This window comes from Dipodomys merriami, unplaced genomic scaffold, assembly GCF_024711535.1.
Source record: "Dipodomys merriami isolate MVZ:Mamm:240054 unplaced genomic scaffold, mDipMer1.0.p SCAF_116, whole genome shotgun sequence".
NCBI classification, from domain to species: Eukaryota; Metazoa; Chordata; class Mammalia; order Rodentia; family Heteromyidae; genus Dipodomys; species Dipodomys merriami.
The window spans coordinates 2,298,085-2,316,451 of NW_027202449.1; the positions used below are offsets into that span (position 1 = coordinate 2,298,085).

The window sequence follows — 18,367 nt, forward strand, 5'->3', positions numbered from 1 at the left end:
GAAAGCCCTGCTCCCCCTGCTTGCCCTCCTCACTTGCCCAGACGCGCTGGGCTCTGTGCTCCCGTCCAGACGCCGTAAGCTGAGCGGGAGCCGCCTGGGCCACAGGTGGGCAGAGATGGTACCTGGCACGGGGCGGGGGAGGGGCTGGCATTCCGGACACTTCCGCAGGACGGGTGGGGAGCCGGGCACATGTGGGACTGTACCCAGTGGGTGGCAATGGCTCCATGTGTCCCCCAGCTCTTCTGCACGGATGCTGAAGCCCGGGGGGGGGCACTCCCTCCCTCCCCCCCCCCCCCCCGAGTCAAAACTAAGAATGGGGACATGGGGACATGAGGCTGGGCTGGGGACAGAAACACAGCACACACTATCCCAACCAGACTTTATTACTGGGTGTCTCTGCCTAGCACAGCACTGGCGAGGGGCCCTACTGGCACCTACAGGCCCAGCCCAGGCCTAGGCCGGGCACTAGGGGTCACACGCCTACCAGGTTCGTGGACGGTCAGCGAGGGGGAGGGGAGAAGCAGCCTGCCTGGGGGGATGGGTCCTGCTGAGAGCCAGGGGGAGGGGTGCGTCCTGCAGGCCTCCCCTCCCCGGTTGGCCTCCGCTGGACCCCAGGACCCCAGCAGCCGAGGATGCTCTGCTGAGGGGGAGGGGCTGCTGCTCTGGGGGGGGAGGGGGTGCTGAAAAGACTGCTGTGTACCAAAGTTGCTAGAAAAAAGCGGGCGTCCTCCGTCACAGGAAGGGGTCAATCCCGGCCCACGGTGCACCAGGCAGCTAGAGGAGAGAGGGAGGAAAGCACAAGAGGGTGGGCAATGAGCAGGCCCTTCCCCTGGGGCTCCAGGGAGGGCGGCAGGCCTGCCCCTCCTCCCCATGCCCTCCCCCGTCAGCTCGGCATGCACCAGGGCTGGGGAGGCGGGGCCTACTGGACCAGGCAAAGCTGCCCACTGCCCAGCCAGGTGTCCAGGCGCACCCCTGTCCGGTGGGCTCAGCTCTCCCCCTCCCGGGTCCAGCCTGTGGAGGGCGCTCGTGGCCCCTCTGCCCCTCTCTTGGGCAAGGGCCCTCACCGGCACCCAGCGGATGGGACGTCCCTGCAGGGCCGCCTGTGGGCATCTGTACCTGGCACAGAGATCCGGGAGAGGGCCTCAGGCTGGCTCAGCGTGTCCACCTTGACGTGCCGGAACGCCTTGCACACCGGGCTCTGCAGGTGCCTGCGGCGTGGAGCAGACCGTTAGCCAGGCGGGCCACCCCTCCAGCTCGTCCTCACCACGGGCCTGAGCACCAGGAGGCGGCCCCGAGCCCTTCGCTGGGGGCTGCAGCCAACAGGGAATGTCCATGGGAGGTGGGGAGGGGACACAGCACCTGTGTCCACACAGGGGGGGTCAGGGGTGCTTGGTGAGCAGGGGACACCTTTGCACAAGGTGGCTGTCCACCAAGCACCGTGGCTTTCTGCCTGGCACCGGCCCACACTGGCATGGCTGCCCTCAGGGTGGCAGGCTGAAGGTGCTCAAGGCCGAGCCAGCCCTCCACAGCGGGATGAAGAGCTCGGGAGGAGGGACGGGGCTGGCTCGTCAGTGACTCTCATCTTGGAGCCGCGCTGCTCACACCCCACCGCTGTGGGACCTCGGCGCCCTGGGGGGCTGGCGTGGGCCAAGATGCTCGAGAGCCTGCTGCTGCTGGAGAGGCTCAGGCCGGCCAGCTTTCCAGGCTGGTGAGGGCTTTGTAACCTGGGTGCCAGACTCGTTCCTACCCTCCCTGCCCGGGGTACAGGGGGGTCTTGGCTCACTCACCTCTTCCACTCCTCGTCCGTCTCCCAGAACTCGTAGATGACGAAGGTGAAGCCGTCCGACAGCTTCACGGCGGCGATGCTGCAGGGGTGGAAGCGGAGGCCTGGTCCGAGGGAGGCTGCCCGGCCCGGCCCTAGGCGGACCTAGGACCACAGCGGCACCCCACCGCTCTCCAGTCCCTCCCCAGACCTAAGAACTCCAGGGCCTCCTGGGAGGGCAGCAGGAGGCCTCTATGCCACAGCTTTTCTGACTAGAGGGAGGGACGGGAGCCCTGGGAGCAGCTCCTGGCCCAAGGCTGAGGCCCTGATGCTCGTGGGGCTCAGGTTGGAATGAGAGATGATGCTGAAGATTTGTCATTAAAAACAACTTCCGCCTTTCCATCCAAGCACACTGCCGCCGCTCTCCTCCTCGCTGCTGTATTCAAAGTCTCCTGGAGCCTGCCCGGCCATTAGGGGCAGGGCTGGGCCACAAGGGACCACGCAGGGCATGGAGCCCACTAATCCTACCATTAGTTCATTATGCCCAATTTAAGACTCCATGGGGAGCTGGGGCTCCTAACTCCATGAGGGATGGGGAGGGATGGGGAGGGGACGGGCACCTGCTGCCCAGTGCAGGCTGAGGCAGGCGCTGCGGCTGCCGCTCTGGTCTTTCGCCAGCAACTGGCAAAGGTCATCATGAGCAATTGAGCTCAGCTGGTTACTGTGGCTCGCCATGGTCCTGAGCCCCGCACCCTTCCCTTCCTTACCCACCCGCTGGAAGCCACGCCCACTCACATGGAACCCACCCCTGGAAGCCTCACCCCCCCTCCCCTCACTCACTGGAAGTCACGCCCCTCAAGGAAGCCCCGCCCCTGATCACTCAGTGGAAGTCACGCCCCTCAAGGAAGCCCCACCCCTGCTCACTCACTGGAAGTCACGCCCCTCAAGGAAGCCCCGCCCTCTGCTCATTCACTGGAAGTCACGCCCCTCAAGGAAGCCCCGCCCTCTGCTCATTCACTGGAAGTCAGGCTCATCAAGGAAGCCACGCCTACCCACCAGAAGCCCCACCCCTGCTCACTCACTGGAAGTCACGCCCCTCAAGGAAGCCCCGCCCTGATCACTCAGTGGAAGTCACGCCCCTCAAGGAAGCCCCGCCCCTGCTCACTCACTGGAAGCAGCTCCCTGCTCCTGCAGTGCCCCTCAGGTACTGGCGCAGGGAGTCGAGGAAGCTGCTCAGCTGCTCAGGGCACACCACCATCTCCTGCCGGACCAGCTGCAGGTGCTGTGTGGTCAGCATGGCGGTGAGGGCGGGCACCTGTGGGCCTGGCCCTCGTCCAGCCCCCCAGGATCTCACTTCAGGGGGGTCCAAGACACTGTGGTCAGAGTAAACCCGAAATGTCTGCCCCCCATTCTTTTCATCCTCACATGTGAGAACTGACCGAGGACTCCATTTCTGACGGGCAATGGCCACAGCACTGCCCACCAAGCCCCAGACAGGGCTACATGGAGAGGCTACAGGGCCCCAGCTCCCAGTGGGACCCACCAGCCTGGCCTTGCCCAGCCCTGTCCCCCAAGTCCTGCCCCTTCTGGGGTCTCATGAAAGGGGGGTGGTGGGCATTGAACCCTCAGATCCCAAGAGTCCAGGCTCAGGGTCCGGGCCGGGGCCCGGGGACCGGCCTTACCATGTTGGTGCCTTCGTCATCGGAGAGGCGCTGCTCCAGGTCAAACCAGAGGGTCTGAAATGGTGACGCCCGAGAGAGGCCTGAGACCGAGGCCGCCTCTACCCGAAGCCTCCAGGACCTCACACAATGCACGGGAGCGCCGGACCCCAGTGCTGAGCACCTGCCCACACCGCACCGGCTCCTCAGCCCGGGCTGACCTCGCTGGCCTGGCTCCCTTCACTCGGTGCTGAGGATCCTGGATGCCAGGGCTGGGCCCGGGCCCAGCCACAAGGGAACGGCAGAGGCTGCGGCCCCCAGAGCTGGCTGGGCGCTCCGGAGGGCACGCAGGGAGCCCTGAGGGCTGGCCCAGGATGGGGTCCACCCCCAGTGTCCTGACTGGCACACCACATGCCCCCACTCCCTGCCGCCACCTCTGGCCTCCCACACCGGCAGCCAGGGAGGTGCTGAGGGAGGCGTAGGGAGGTCCTGGCCTCCCCAGCCCTGCTCAGACGGCTCCGCTCACCCCCCAGCCTCTGGGCCGGCAGCTGCCCTCCATCTGCTCCAGGAGCACGAGTGACCAGCCTCCCCCCCACGCTCCCAGGCGCTGCAGGTCACAGACACAGGTCAAGCTCAGGGCCTGGATTTCAATCAAGTGCCTCTCTCATCAGTTTTTTTTTTTTTTTTTTCTGGTTGGTCGTGGGGCTTGAACGCTGGGCTGGGCGCTGTCCCTCAGCTCTTCAGCTCAAGGTTAGTGCTCTACCACTTGAGCCACAGCGCCACTTATGGTTTTCTGGTGGTTCATTGGAGATAAGAGTCTCACAGACTTTCCTGCCCTGGACTGGCTTTGAACAGTGATCTCCAGATCTCAGCCTCCTGAGTAGCTGGGATGACAGCGGGGGCCACCGGCGCCGGCTCTCTCATGATTCTTTAATTTAGATACCCCACAGTTGCAGCCTTTGCTATTCTTGAACTTGGGCGCCCCAATAACTGCCGCCCATCCTTCACAAGGCAGACTGTCCGGCTGCACGCATACAGTGCGCAGGTGTGAGGACGGGGCCGCGGGGGTGGGCTGCAGCTACAGTCACCTCTGCCTGGCTTTGCGCAGGACACATCTGACCCTGGGCCACAGCTAGGTAGCCAAGGGTACCCTCTCCCCTCCCCATGCAGGCCCGGCCGGTTCTCAGGCCTGGTTTCTGGGAGGGCAGGGGCTGCAGCCAGCCACTCTGCCTTTTCCATGCAAGAATGAGGGATGCCCACGGGCCACCCCCTCCCTCCTCCCTCACCCCGAGGGGCAGGAGGGGGCTTAGGTGGGCGTCCAGGCCTGGGCCAATCAGAGCCTATGGAGGAGGACCCCACCCATCTCCAGGATGCCCAGGTGCTCCAAGCTGCCAGCCCGCCTGGTTGTTAGGGCAACCAGGGTCTAAAAATAAGCTTCAAACAGCCTTCCTCCCTCCTCCTCCTCCCCCCAGCCCCCACTGAGTTGTCATGACAACGGGCAGCAGGGTCCCCAGGGCTGGCGCTGCTCTGGGCCTCGGGGCGGGGCGGTAGCGGGACCCCGCCTTGGCCTCAGCCCGGCGGGTCTCCAGCCTCCTCCCCGGGACCTGTTGCCAACCACAGTCTCCCGTCTCTCGGGTGGGGAGTCCTTATCTCACTAGGGACACCCTCAGAGTGAGTCCCAAATCCTCCAGGTACTGCCGGCCTCTGGGAGGAACGTGGACAGGCCCACCGGTCCCGGGCCCCAGGGCCCGCTCGGGTAGAGGAACACGGGCAGGCAAGTGGAGCTGGTGACAGTGTCCAGTGACCATAACCGGACACCTGGCTCTGGGGTTAGGCCCATTGGCAAGGGGTACAATGTGCTGTCTTCTCTATCATCAGAGGAGAATCTGAGCCTCAGAGAAGGTCCGTCCCCCGCCCAGGGCCACACAGCCACACAGGTGGCACCAGAGTTGGAACGCCAGCAGTGGGACACCTGAGCCCACCTGTCAGTGAGTCCACGACCAACTTTCCTTGCTTCCAACAAACGGTCCCCGTGTGAGTGCCCCACCGAGCCGGGACCCTCCCTGCGCCGCTGCCCCTCCCCGCCCAGCCTCTCTGAATGGCGTCCTGCAGCATGGCCCTGCTGGTCTGTCACCTGCTCCCCGGCACTGCCCGAGCATCCTCCTTACCCCACACTGGCCCCACATCTGCCCTCAGTTCACTCGCCTCCGCCTGGGAGGAGGGCGGAATAGGGGCGGGTCCTACCTTGCTCTCCAGCCGTCCAATCAGCTCTGCCAGCCTCCCGATCTGGGCCTCCAGACCCTCCTCTTTTGGGTCCCTGATGACTGTGAAAGAGAAACGGAGATCCTGGTTTGGGGCAGAGCCCCCAGTGTGCATCCCGCCCCAGGCCGGGCCCTGTCCCAGAACCCCTGCACCCGCGGTCCCCTCTCACCGGGCGACAGGCTTTTCCCTTGCTCCGGGGTGGCAAGCTTGTGGTTGGGGGCGTAGGGAGGAGAGGGGCCTCCAAACCAGGTCTCCATGACAACGTGGCTGGGTTTGCAGTGGTCCTGTCTGCGGCGGGAGGGGGAAGCCGCAGGCTCTGAGAGCCATTCCGCCTCAGCCTGCGTGTTCTAAGCACAGCTAGGGGCTGAAGCCAGCGCAGACCTGCCCCGTGGGGCCAGGCCTGTGGCGTGGGCAGCGTGGCCTCCCGTGTAATAGAGGAAAAGGTGAGGTCTGTGGGGCAGGTCACGCAGGCAGCCGGGGCAGAGCCAGGCCTGGAACCCAGGGCCATCCTAGGACCCTGCGCCCCGGGCCGGTGTCTGAGAGGTGTGGCTCTAGGGCTGGGAGTTTACCAGCTTCCTGCCTGACACACCAGTCCCCAGCCTCCCGGCCTAAGAGGCCACTGTGCTACTCTGTGCTGAGGCGGTGACCAAGACTGATACCAGTGAGATGCTCGAAGGGAGCCCAGAGAAGAGGGGGCGATCACCGTCCCCCCAGTGGCCCCGCAAGGCCCAGTCGCGCACCGGATCTGGCTGGTCTGCTCCTCGATGGCGTCCACGGCGCTCTCCACAGAGCTGAGCAGCGACTGGATCTGGCCGGCCGTCTCCTTCAGGAGGAAGCGGGTCACGAACTGGTCCACGCTGCTCCCTGCTTCATACACCTGTGCGGGGAGGGGGAGCGCTGGGGGGGAGGCCGGAGGGGCTGGCGTCGCGTGCACCTTGCGGGGGGGGACACGCTCCACACATGGGAGATGGGGGGGCCCAGGCAGGGCCAGGGGATCGGAGCGCTCACCGCTCTGCCGCTGTGACTGCCGAGGACAAAGGTGAGGCACAGAGCCCAGGATGCGCTTCACACACACACACACACACACACACACACACACACACACACACACACACACACACACGCACACACACACACGCACACACAGGCACACACTCGAGCCCAGCGCCGGTGGCCCACACCTGTCATCCTAGCCACTCAGGGGGCTGAGGTCTGAGGACAGAAGTTCAAAGCCAGCCTGGGCAGGAATATCGTCTCTGAGACTCTGACCTCCAATGAACCACCAGAAAACTGGAAGTGGCGCTGTGGCTCAAGTGGTAGAGCGTGTATCTTGAGCTGAAGAGCTGAGGGACAGCGCCCAGGGTCAGAGCTCAAGCCCCACGATGAACACACACACACACAGACTGAGAACAATGGGAATGGTGTGGTAGCAGTGATGGCGGTGATGGTGGTGAGGGTGGCAGTGGTGGTGGTAATTGGTGGGGTGCGGTGGTCGTGGTAATTGTAGGGGTGTGGTGGTCATGGTAACTGTAGGGGTGTGGTGGTCATGGTAATTGGTAGGGGTGCGGTGGTTGTAATTGTAGGGGTGTGGTGGTGCTGGCATTGACCAGCTGTAGCAGCGGTAAATCAGTACAGAGAAATTGTCAAAAGTGTTGCCTCCTTTTCTTCCACGGAGAATTCTTTGGGGCCTGGGCTTCATGATGACACTCAGAGAGATGACAAGAGCACCTGTGCAGCCGAGGACAGGAAGAAAGCAGGGCATGATGCAGGGAGGAGGGGGGGGAAGGGGTGTGGTGCTGGGAGGAGGGGGAGGAGCACAGAGGGGGGCAGGGAGGAGGAGCACGGGGGGAGGGGGTGTGGTGTAGGGAGGAGGGGGAGGAGCAGCTGGGGTGTGGGGCTGGGAGGGGGAGGAGCACTGGGGTGTGGGGCTGGGAGGAGGGGGAGGAGCAGCTGGGGTGTGGGGCTGGGAGGAGGGGGTGGAGCAGCAGACAAGGTGGGGCCTTAGGAATCGCTGGAGGACCAGTGTGAGCAGAGCTCACAGTAGGACATTTCTCATCTGAGCTCCCTTGCTGAGAAGCTTCTAGAAGTGGATGGGGCCCCCCTGGGGAGGGAGGAGGAAAGGCCAACAGTGGCCCGGCGGCAGGGGAGGGGCGCAGCGGTCTTGAGGTCCAGGTCTGGGCTGTTCCCCGGCTGCCTCTGCCAGGACTTGGCTTCCCACACCACCGGGTGGCACCCTGCAGGCCTGCCCAGTCCTTGGCAGAGCGAGGGAAAACAGGGCTCATCAACCCATCCATCACTCTGCCTGGGATTAATTAGCAATCATTGCACAATAGGAGTTGTGGCTCAGGAACGGGGGGGGGGGGGGAGAGGAAGAGAAGGGGGCTGGGGCATTGGGACCGGGAAGAGTGTGGAGATGGACGTCTGGAGCGGGGAGCGGGTCTGTCCGCGGCAGCCTCACGCACGGCCTTCCTCCCTCGCCCTGCCGCCAAACCACCCAAGGCCCAGTACCGCCGAGCGGCCACAAAGATGCCGGGCACACACTGGGCAGAAAAAGAAATAGCAAGAACAAGTGTGCGAGAAAGGTACCGAGAGGAAAAAGACTCTGACATGTTCACCGTCCCCACCAGCGCCAGCGATGGGGCCGGGCCAGCAGCCGTCAACGGTGTGCACGCGAGCGTGAGTGCTGAGGCCTGAACTCGGGGCCTGGCCCTCTCGCTCAGCCATGCCTCCTATCCAGCATTTTGCTGACGAACTGGAGGTGGAGTCTTGTGGAATTTTCTACCCAGGCTGGCTTTGAACCACCATCCTCCAGGTCTTAGCCTCCTTGGGTAGATGAGATTACAAGTAGGAGCCACAAGCACGTACTCAGGCAGGAAAGATTCTTGCAAAGGGAGGCTGTGAACAGGAGTCACAGCGACACTGGGAGTGTGGAAGAGAAGCACGAAATGCTGTGTCTCCGTGATGACAGCACTAAGTCAACAAGGAGTGGGAAAAGCAGCTTGAATTTCTAAAGCTCCATTATCCAGGAAGGGAAGAGGAAGCGTGTGTATGTGCGTGTGCGCGCATGTGGTGTGTGTGTGTGTGTGTGCACGCATGCAGTGTGTGTGTGTGTGTTTTCTTTTTATTTTATTAGCCAGCTAGTAGTAAGGAGATGTCGATGCTTTCTAAAGCCCCTGTTAAATAAGAACGAGGGCATCTACCTTCCTAGTCACAATGAGCTGGACAGAGAAAACCACAGAAAGGCAGGTGCAGGAGAGGAAGGGAGAGCAGCTGTGGAATCGCGGCTCCGAGCTGCAGCACAAGGTCCTGTGACCACATCTGCTCAAACAAGACCTGCAGCAGAGGTGGAACTTACACAGCTACAGCAGAGAACGAGGCCAAGGCACCGCCGGCGAAGGCCACGAACCCCGGGCAGAACGTGAACGCTGCATCCGCAGTGCTGTAGCAACCAGCATGAGAGGCCCGGCCCGGCAGAAGGCAAATTTCTGCATCCCTAGAACTGGAGCTGCGGGATGCTGGAGCTCACTGTGGTCCTCGCTCCTCAGGAGTCTGAGCGCTGAGGATCACAGTGTGGAGACAGCCCAAGTGGGGAACTCTGTGAGACTCTATCTACAACAAACCACCAGAACGCCAGAAGTGGAACTGAGGCTCAGATGGTTGAGCACCAGCCTTGAGCAAAAAAAGCTCAAGGGTAGTGCCCAGGTTCTGAGTTCAAGCCCTAGTACTGGTGTGTGTGTGTGTGTGATGTGTGTGTGTGTGTGTGTGTGAGAGAGAGAGAGAGAGAGAGAGAGACAGACAGACAGACAGACAGACAGACAGAGACAGAGACAGAGAAAGAGAGAAAGAGAGAAGGAAGGAAGGAAGGAAGGAAGGAAGGAAGGAAGGAAGGAAGGAATACAAACAGGAACAACTTTGCCAAACGTTAAGGTCTTTCAGGAAAATGGCCAGCATGGTGGCATCCTGCTGCCGTGGTAGCGCTCGGGAGGCTGAGGGCTGATGGACAGCGGGCAGTCCACCAGAGTCCAGGCAGGACAGAGCTGCCACGGAAGGGCGGTGCCATGTCACCCTTCGCCCCAGGCGTGCTGTCAGGTCGAGCACCGCCACATCCGGGCAGTTCCAACTGAAACTAAGATTCTGACTAAATCCCTGCTCAAGTCCTTCTCCAAGAGTTAGGGATAAATTCTATTTTTTCAGTAGAAGGATGACTCCGCGTTAGAGACACCCATTCTCTCAGAACACACTGGAAGGCACCTCACCATCCGACCCCCAAATCCTCCCATGTCAGCACCCCTGCCCCCGCCCTGGTGTGAGGAGAAATCACTCAGATGCCACAAGCCCTGAGCAAGATGGCGGGAGGGACCTAGAGGCTCGCCACAGTTCACTCAATGAGAGAATCTGAAGAGAGCCCGTCTGTCAACAGCTAAGTGAAAATCAGCTGATCCTTAAAAAAGGAAAAAAAGAAAAGGATCAAAGGCGTCTGAACAGATCAGCCACCTCTCCCCAGCCACCACGTCACCGGGGAAGGAAGATGCATTCCCTCAAGGGGCTGGAAGGTTCTAAACCAGGGTCTGGCGTTCGCATGGCCATGAGTGGAGGAAAGCTGGCGAGGTGCTGATGTGAAAGGCAGGTGCCACACAGAACCCCACCGACATCGTGATTGCCTCAAAAAAGCAGACCCCGAAAGGCGTTCGAAATCCCCAGTGCGCTGCCTTTCTGCAAATAAGCCAGTGGGAAAGAAACACCTGCCAGGCCGCGGGCCACGCCCCCCACAACCTCCGCGTGTGCACGGGGCTCTGTGGAGACCCAGGGCCTCTCCCTGGGCTAGGGCGGCCTACCACAGGTGGCCGGTCACGCTGGGAGCAGCCTTGCCAGGACACACACCCCCCAGCCCGAGCTCGCACAGAAGCCAGACCCTCGCCCGCGCTGTGCAGCTCCGGGAGGGGGCCGCGCCCTGGAAGGGAACGCGTGCAGAGCCAGCTCCCCCGGAGCACGTGTGTTCACAGCAGCAAGACTCAGAACTCGGAGCCGAGCGGAGAGGTTGGGACGCTCGGAGCTGGCCTGCACCTGTGCCAGGTGTTCCCCAGGAGCCTAAGCACCAAAACCCCAGTCCCTCTGCCCTGCACCAGCGGGCGCCAGACACACGTGGCATGCCCCCCTCCCCCGGTGCAGAAAGCAAGGCTCTGGGCTGAGGGTGGAGGCCACGCCCCCGGCATCCCCTCCCAGGCATGGCTCCCTCCCGGGTCCAGTGCCGGGTCCAGTGCCGGCTGGCCAGGCCTGTCGGGCCGCCGTCAAGGTCCCCGCCCCAGGAACGGGGCCTCATGTTGCAAACCACACCCCAACAGCCAGGGCCACACACCACGCTTCTCATTCGCCTCACAACACCTCTCAACATCCACCCTCACGACCACAAACCCAGCCCAGGGGGGCCAGAAGCCCCCCCCAAAATCCAGAACAAGCTTGGGCCCTGGCCCCTCGTGGGCAGCGCCCATGCGGCTGACCTTCTTGGTGTAGCCCATGGCCTTCAGGACGGAGTGGTTCAGGGTCTCCAGGGAGGCCAAGACATCCTCATAGTCCCCCATGTGCTCCACAAAGTAATCTGGGGAGCAGAGCAAAATGGGGGTCACAGGGGGCCCTGCTCCACCCCAGCCCTCACCCCAGTCCCACAGGGCCCCCCTGTACCCCATTGCAGCTACTGCCAGCACCTACCGCATAACTCCTTGGTGTCCACATGGCTGGAAAGAGAGAGAGAGAATTAGCGGTGGAGGCCCCCCTGCCCCTCTGGTACACGCAGCCCTGCACGGTCAGTACCGCGTCCTCCAACCCAGGCACCGCTGGGGGCAGTGTGGGCCCCGCTGGGCCTGCTGAGGCCTGGGGCTCTGGGTCCTAAGCAGCCTTCCTGCTCTGAGCCTGGCCCCGTCCCTGCCCCACTACCACGCGGCAAAGCCCTCATCCTCTCTCTGAGTGTGAGGACGCAGCGCGCACAGGCCCAGGGAGCGGCGGGCTGGCGGCCGGCAGGGCCACACAGTGGCTGACCCCCTCGGCCCGGCCCCTCGCCCGGGAGAGCGGCTGACAGGGGACGGCGGGAGCCGGGCTCCACCACGCACATCTGGATAAACATCTCTGCCCGAAGAAACGTGGCTTTGACTGTCCTTGGCTCAGAGGTTCCCCCCAGTCCTCAGAGCAGGAGTTAGCCTCCGGGGCCCGCTCTGCGCTGCCCAGGCCTGGGACGCGCGCTTACTCTGTGTTGTCGGAGTCGATGGTGTGGAAGAGGTCCTCCAGCTCCTTCTCGTTGAGAACGCCGTCGGCGAAGAAGAGCTGGAACTCCTCCAGGGACAGCTTCCCGTCATCTGCAGGGCAGCAGGGAGGGGAGGGGAGAGGAGGGGAAGGCAGGGGAGGGAGGGGAGGGGAGGCAGCCCAGTCGGCACATATTCCACAAGGCCGCCCAGACCCCCGCATCCTCCTGCCACCCACCAGTTCCTGCACCTAGTAAACTCCAGCTTGGAGACTCGGGGCCTCAGCCAGCGAGTTCTCTCCCTCTCCCTCTCCCTCTGATAGCTAGTTCACACAACCACAGCACACACAGAGCAGATGCAGGCACCTGCTGGGCACCTCATCCGTTCCTGCCTCCATCACCCAGAGTCACGGCTATTAGTAACACTCCAACCAAACCCTGCTACCAGGGCCTGCACCGGTGACCCCCTCTGCTCTGGGCTCTGGGCTCTGGGCGGCACGCAGCGCTGCACGGGGCAGTCTCAGGCCTCCCGGAGGCCGCCTCCCTGCTGCCTGCCCCAGATGCCTGCCGGGCTTAAGCCAGGCGTGATGGGGGCCCGGTGTTCGGTCCGTGCCTGGTCCTGAGGGGGCATCCCCAGCCCTCACGGGGCTGTGCCCTGGAGCCATCAGCCGCGAAGCGGGGGCCGGAGGACGTGAGCAGCGAAGTGGCCTGACACCTGCTCAAGTTTCAGCATCGCTGGAAGCGACGGTAGACAGAAGACCCCCAAATGACAGAACCCAGCTGTGGCATCTGACATCCCAAGCAGGACGCAGCCCTGTCCCCAGACCCGCAGTCCTCATCACACATGCTCACAGAAGAGCTCTGCTGCCCACTTCACTGCGGCAAGATGGCTGCAGAGTCTGGGGCTCCCGAGGCCCCCCCCCCACCGCAGGACGGTGTGGGGAACCTTCACCCACCAGCATGTGGTGGGCACTGAGACCGCCCCACACCCACCCCTTCTGATGGGGGCGGGGGGGGGGGTTGACTGTGCTGTGATTGATTAGCTGTGTCCGCCTTGTCAGGGCAGGGGGCGCCAGCAGCGGGGCCAGCCCTGCCTGGGCTGTCCTGGCCCCTGGGGCCCCTCCCCACGCGGGAGGCACAGGCTGACCGCAGGGGATCAGTGCCGCAGGCCCCACGTCACAAAGCCTCCGTGACTGACATTTACCGTGAACATCAAGCACAGGCCTAATGAACCCGTCTCCGCTAATGAGACCTCTGTCATCCGCCACCGCTGCCTCGGGTCCAATTAAGTAAGGCAGGCGGCCCGGCCCGCCACCTCCGCGGCCTGCACAGGTGTCCCTGCTAATGAGCCGGAGCCCAGCCTGCCTCGGTGACCTCTCCCAGGCCCAGAGCCCCACAGCTGTGCGTCTCTGGGGGGTACCGCTATCCCCCCCCGCCTGCCACCTCCTGGGGTGATGGATGCCAAGCCGTGGGGCCTCTCGCTCCACGCCTCCAAGCCCAGCCCAGCCTGGGGCGCTGCTCCTGCGCTCTGCGCCCCACGGCAGCCGCGTCCCTCCTGTGGACGCCGGTCAGGGCTGGGAGGGGCTCGGGTCCAACAATCCTGTGTGTACAGGAACCCACGGCCACGCCGCACACGTGGCTCGCGTGCTTCCACGGCCGCCCTTTCCACCCTGGTGACGGCCCCCCAATGTGTCCTGGGGGGCAGGGTGTGTAGCCTGGGGTGGGGATGGAAAGCTGTGCCGCACCGCCCGTGTGCTCCCTGACTCCCCAGGAGTTCTCGGGAGGGGTGAGGGGTCCTCCCTGAGCATGGTCCTCCCTGAGCGTGGGGTGGGGGTCGGGAGGGGTGAGGGGTTCTTCCTGAGCGTGGGGTGGGGGTCGGGAGGAGTGAGGGGTTCTTCCTGAGCGTGGGGTGGGGGTTGGGTGGGGTGAGGGGTCCTCCCTGAGCGTGGGGTGGGGGTCGGGAGGGGTGAGGGGTTCTTCCTGAGCGTGGGGTGGGGGTCGGGAGGGGTGAGGGGTTCTTCCTGAGCGTGGGGTGGGGGTTGGGTGGGGTGAGGGGTCCTCCCTGAGCGTGGGGTGGGGGTCGGGAGGGGTGAGGGGTCCTCCCTGAGCGTGGGGTGGGGGTTGGGTGGGGTGAGGGGTCCTCCCTGAGCATGGGGTGGGGGTTGGGTGGGGTGAGGGGTCCTCCCTGAGCGTGGGGTGGGGGTCGGGAGGGGTGAGGGGTTCTTCCTGAGCGTGGGGTGGGTCCCCCTTGCTGCATCTTGCTCATCTCTGCCCCAGGGGCAGCTTCCAGGGCCCGTGGCCTCTCGGCCCCAGTGGAGGCCGCTGCTCCTCTGTCCACCACTGCCCATGGTGCTGACCACGCTGCGTAACCAGGCCAGGGCGGCCCTCTTGAACTCAAGCCCACAAAGGCGGGGGGGCAGGATTTGGGGGGCAGATGACACCCCATTTCCTAACCTGTCCCCCGCCCAGGTTGCACTGTCTGGCTAAACAAATGCAGTGTTCCCCAACTCTCTTTAAGAGTGTCCGTTGTTGGGGGCTGGGAAGGTAGCTCAGTGGTAGAGCGCTTGCCTTGCATGCCTGAGGCCCTGGATTCGATTCCTCAGCACCACATAAGCAAAAAGAAAAAAAGCCAGAAGTGGCGCTGTGGCTCAAGTGGTAGAGCGCTAGCCTTGAGCTGAAGAGCTGAGGGACAGCGCCCAGGCCCAGAGTTCAAGCCCACGAACCCCCCCCCCAAAAAAAAAAAAGAGTGTCCGTTGCACACAGTGTCTTGGCAGGAGTTATTCCTGGGCTGCCAGATAGGGGGCAGAGCCAGGGCTCGGCTGCAGGCTGGAAGCTGCCTGCATCCCCTTCCCTGCCTGACGCTTCCCCAACGTGAGGGTCAGGGCTGGGGGAGGGGGGACGGCCGGGGGAGGGGGGGGAGATGGACAGCGGGGGGGGGGGGACTCACCATTTTTATCTGCTCGGCGGAAAATCTGCAGAGAGAAGAGGAGAATCAGCCCAGAGCGGGGACTGGCTGCCGCCCTCAGCCAGTGGTCTCGGCTCTGACACCAGGCCCCTCTTCTCCCCACGGGGTGGTCTGGATCCGGGGGGGGGATTGGGGGTCGGGGTGCACTGACGGGCACACACACGCCCCACACACCCCACACGCCCACTGTGCTTGGCTGCACACAACCACACTCAAGCCAGCACCTCCACGCACACCCGGGCTGGGCTGCCCGGGGCTTCCCCGGGAGGTGGTCCCACCCGAGGGGTTCCCTGCCGCCCGTGTTTGTCTGGGGAGGGAGGAGGCAGCCAGGCAAGGATGTGGCTCAGCTGGCTCGCTTCCCTCGGGCAGTGGCGGACACCTGCGCCCTAACTCACAGCCCCCCCACCCCCGGGCCCATCAAGTCACAGCTACCTTGGAATCAGGACAATGGAGTCTGGAAGGAATCCTGGGTTTGGGGCAGCCCCACCCCTGGGAAACTGAGGCAGGGCTGGGTGTTGCTCACAGGCTCAAGGGCTTGCATACTTCCCCAGATAGCAGGGAGGTGAGCCCCCTTCTGACTGAGCTTGAGTCCTCGGGCTGGCCCTGACCAGTGCTCCCCACAAGAACAGCATCGGGGCCCTTCCAGCCCCTGGACTGAGCTGGACCACGGCGGCCGGGGACACCCAGGCCTGAGGGTAGACAAACGCAGCCAGGGCCACAGCTCCAGCGCCCTCTCCCTCAGCCGCTCCCCAGAGCCAGTGGAGGTCCCTGCCCACCCACCAGCGAGCGGCCAGGGCTCCACACCGGCGGCGGCCGCCACGCAGGTCTCCACCAGTGTGGAGTGCGGTGGGTGTCCCGCTGTGTCCCCACGTGTGCGCTGTGTGCCCTGTGTGCGCAGTCTCCCTGTGTGCGTGCTGTGTGTGCGCTGTGTGTGCACTGTCCTGTGTGTGCCCTGTGTGTGCTGTGTGTGCACTGTCCTGTGTGTGCCATGTGTGCTGTGTGTGCAGTCTCCGTGTGTGAGCTGTGTGTGCCCTGTGTGTGCAGTCTCCCTGTGTGTGCTGTGTGTGCCCTGTGTGTGCTGTGTGTGCACTGTCCTGTGTGTGCCGTGTGTGCTGTGTGTGCAGTCTCCGTGTGTGAGCTGTGTGTGCAGTCTCCCTGTGTGTGCTGTGTGTGCCCTGTGTGCCCTGTGTGTGCACTGTCCTGTGTGTGCCCTGTGTGTGCACTGTCCTGTGTGTGCCCTGTGTGTGCACTGTCCTGTGTGTGCCCTGTCCTGTGTGTGCCCTGTGTGTGCACTGTCCTGTGTGTGCCCTGTGTGTGCCCTGTCCTGTGTGTGCCCTGTGTGTGCACTGTCCTGTGTGTGCCCTGTGTGTGCTGTGTGTGCACTGTCCTGTGTGTGCTGTGTGTGCAGTCTCCCTGTGTGTGCCCTGTGTGTGCCCTGTGTGTGCAGTCTCCCTACATGTGCACTGTGTGCGTTGTGTGCAGTCTCCCTGTGTGTGAGCTGTGTGTGCGTTGTGTGTGCAGTCTCCCTGTGTGTGCATTGAGTACCTGCCATGTGTGCTGTCGTGTGCCCTGTGTGTGTGCAGTCTCCCTGTGTGTGCTGTGTGTGCACTGTCCTGTGTGTGCGCACCACGTACCTGCTGTGTATCCTGCTGTGTGTGCCCTGTGTGTGCACTTTCCCTGTGTGTGCTGCGTCCTGTTGTGTGTGACCTGTGTGTACTGTCCCGTGTGCACTGTGTACCGGCTGTGTGCTGTGTCCCCCGAGTGTGCACTGTCTCCTGTGTGTGCACCGTGCCCGTGTGTGCTGTCTCTGTGCTGTCCCCCATGTGTGTGCCATGTCCCCTGTGTGCTGTGTGTGCACTGTGCCCCGCTGTGAGTGTGCTCTGTGCTGTCCATCCGTGTGTGCGCTGTGCCCCTGTGTGTGCGCTGTCTTTGTGCGGTGTGCAGCCCCGCAGGCGTGGATGTGCCCTGGCTCTGCAGGTGCTCGCCCCAGCGGTGGGGCAGGAGGGAGAGGAGTAGGGGGAGGAGGAGGAAGGGGAAGGGGAGGGGGAGGGGGAGGGGGAGGAGGGGAATCCCGGCCTTGCTGCGGGGAGCGCACCGCCCTCCCCTGAGCCAGGGCACGACCCGCAGCCCCCGCCCCAGAGCTGGGTGGGGCTCCCAGGTCTGGGATTGGGGTCCGAGGCGGGACTCCCGACAGCGGGGCGTGGGGTCGGGGGGGGGGGGACCCGGCCGGGGGTCGGCGGGGTTCGGGCTCGGTGCGGAGGAGTGGGGGCGGGAGGGGAGGGGCGAGCGTCCTGGGGTGGGCGAAGAGGGAGGGCGCGGGACGCGGGGCTGCAGGGCGCGGGGGTCTCTCCAAGTGCGCCGGGGAAGGGACCGGGCGCGGGGGGGGGGGGGCGGCGTGGCCGGGGGAGGGAGGTCAGTCCCGGGGTCCGGGGCGGCGCGGGCCGGGGTCCGGGGTCCGGGGCGGCGCGGGCCGGGGTCTGGGGGCCGGGGGTCCGGGGCGGCGCGGGCCGGGGTCCGGGGTCCGGGGTAGCGCGGGCGGGGGTCCCGGGATCCCGGGGCGGCGCGGGCGGGGGTCCGGGGTAGCGCGGGCCGGGGTCCGGGGTCCGGGGTCCGGGGTAGCGCGGGCCGGGGTCCGGGGTCCGGGTCCCGGGGCGGCGCGGGCGGGGTCCGGGGTCGGGTCCCGGGCGCGTACTCACGTCCAGGATGACGGCGGTGCCCCCGCGCGGCGCGGCGGGCCCGGGGCCGGGGCCGGGGGCGGCGGGGCCGGCGGGCGGCGGCGGCGGCGCCCGGCTGTCGCCCATCCTGGCGCCCACCCAGCGCAGCAGCCCGCCCAGCGCGCGGCCCTGCGGCGGCGGCTCCCGGAGCAGCCGGTGCGCGCCGGCCCTGCACAGGCGCGCCGCCCGCTCGCACATCGCGCCGCCGCCGCCGCCCGGACGCCCGCCGACCCCCGCCGCCCGCGCTCCCGCCGCCCCCTCCCCGGCGCCGCCTCCCGCCTCGGCCCGCCCGCGGACACCGCGGGGACGGACCCCGAGCCACGTGCGCGCCCGCCCGCCGCGGGGCGCCGCCGCCCTCGCCCCCCCCCCCCCCCGGACGCGCGGCCTGCGGACCCGGCCGGGCCGCGGGGGGGCGGGGCGGAGGGCGACTCCGCCCCCGGCCCGAGGAACCCCCCCCCCCCCGCCCTCCCCCGGCACCCGGCGAGCAGGGGCAGCGAGGAGGAGCACCCGCCGCCCTGGGCCCCGGGCTCCCTGCCAAGAGGCGGAGCCAGGCCAGGGACGACCCCCAGTACGCGGAGAAACGCGGGGAGGCCGAGCCGAGGAGCGCCAGGAGCCGGCGAGGGAGGGGCCCTGGGCCAGACACCTGTGCCCGGCGCAAAGGCCCTGCGGCCGGCACGGGGTGGGAGGGCCGGGGATCGAGCGAGGGGAAGCTGGTGGAGTGGCCCTAGTCGCGCACTGTTCCCTGAGCCCCCCAGCCCTGCCCCCCCCCCGCAC

At 65.2% G+C, this 18,367-nt stretch overlaps 1 protein-coding gene across 3 annotated transcripts; it reads right to left on the reverse strand.

Moving 5' to 3' along the window:
- Positions 1-374: 374 nt before the first annotated feature.
- Positions 375-17,791, reverse strand: LOC138822872 (N-terminal EF-hand calcium-binding protein 2-like). 3 transcript variants are annotated; one of them, XM_070015842.1, is made up of 13 exons: positions 17,576-17,791; positions 14,862-14,886; positions 11,921-12,029; positions 11,389-11,414; positions 11,181-11,278; positions 6,423-6,559; positions 5,852-5,970; positions 5,665-5,744; positions 3,445-3,498; positions 2,932-3,044; positions 1,788-1,865; positions 1,117-1,208; positions 375-774 (listed from the first exon to the last, which is right to left on the reverse strand). In XM_070015842.1, the coding sequence occupies exons 1-13, from the start codon at positions 17,789-17,791 to the stop codon at positions 746-748; spliced, it is 1,176 nt and encodes a 391-aa protein (XP_069871943.1). In that variant the 3' UTR covers positions 375-745. The 3 variants fall into 3 exon arrangements, with proteins under 3 accessions (XP_069871943.1, XP_069871945.1, XP_069871944.1); XM_070015844.1 differs by lacking the exon at positions 17,576-17,791 and adding an exon at positions 15,312-15,392; XM_070015843.1 differs by lacking the exons at positions 11,921-12,029; positions 14,862-14,886; positions 17,576-17,791 and adding an exon at positions 11,787-11,888.
- Between the last annotated feature and the right edge of the window lie 576 nt (positions 17,792-18,367).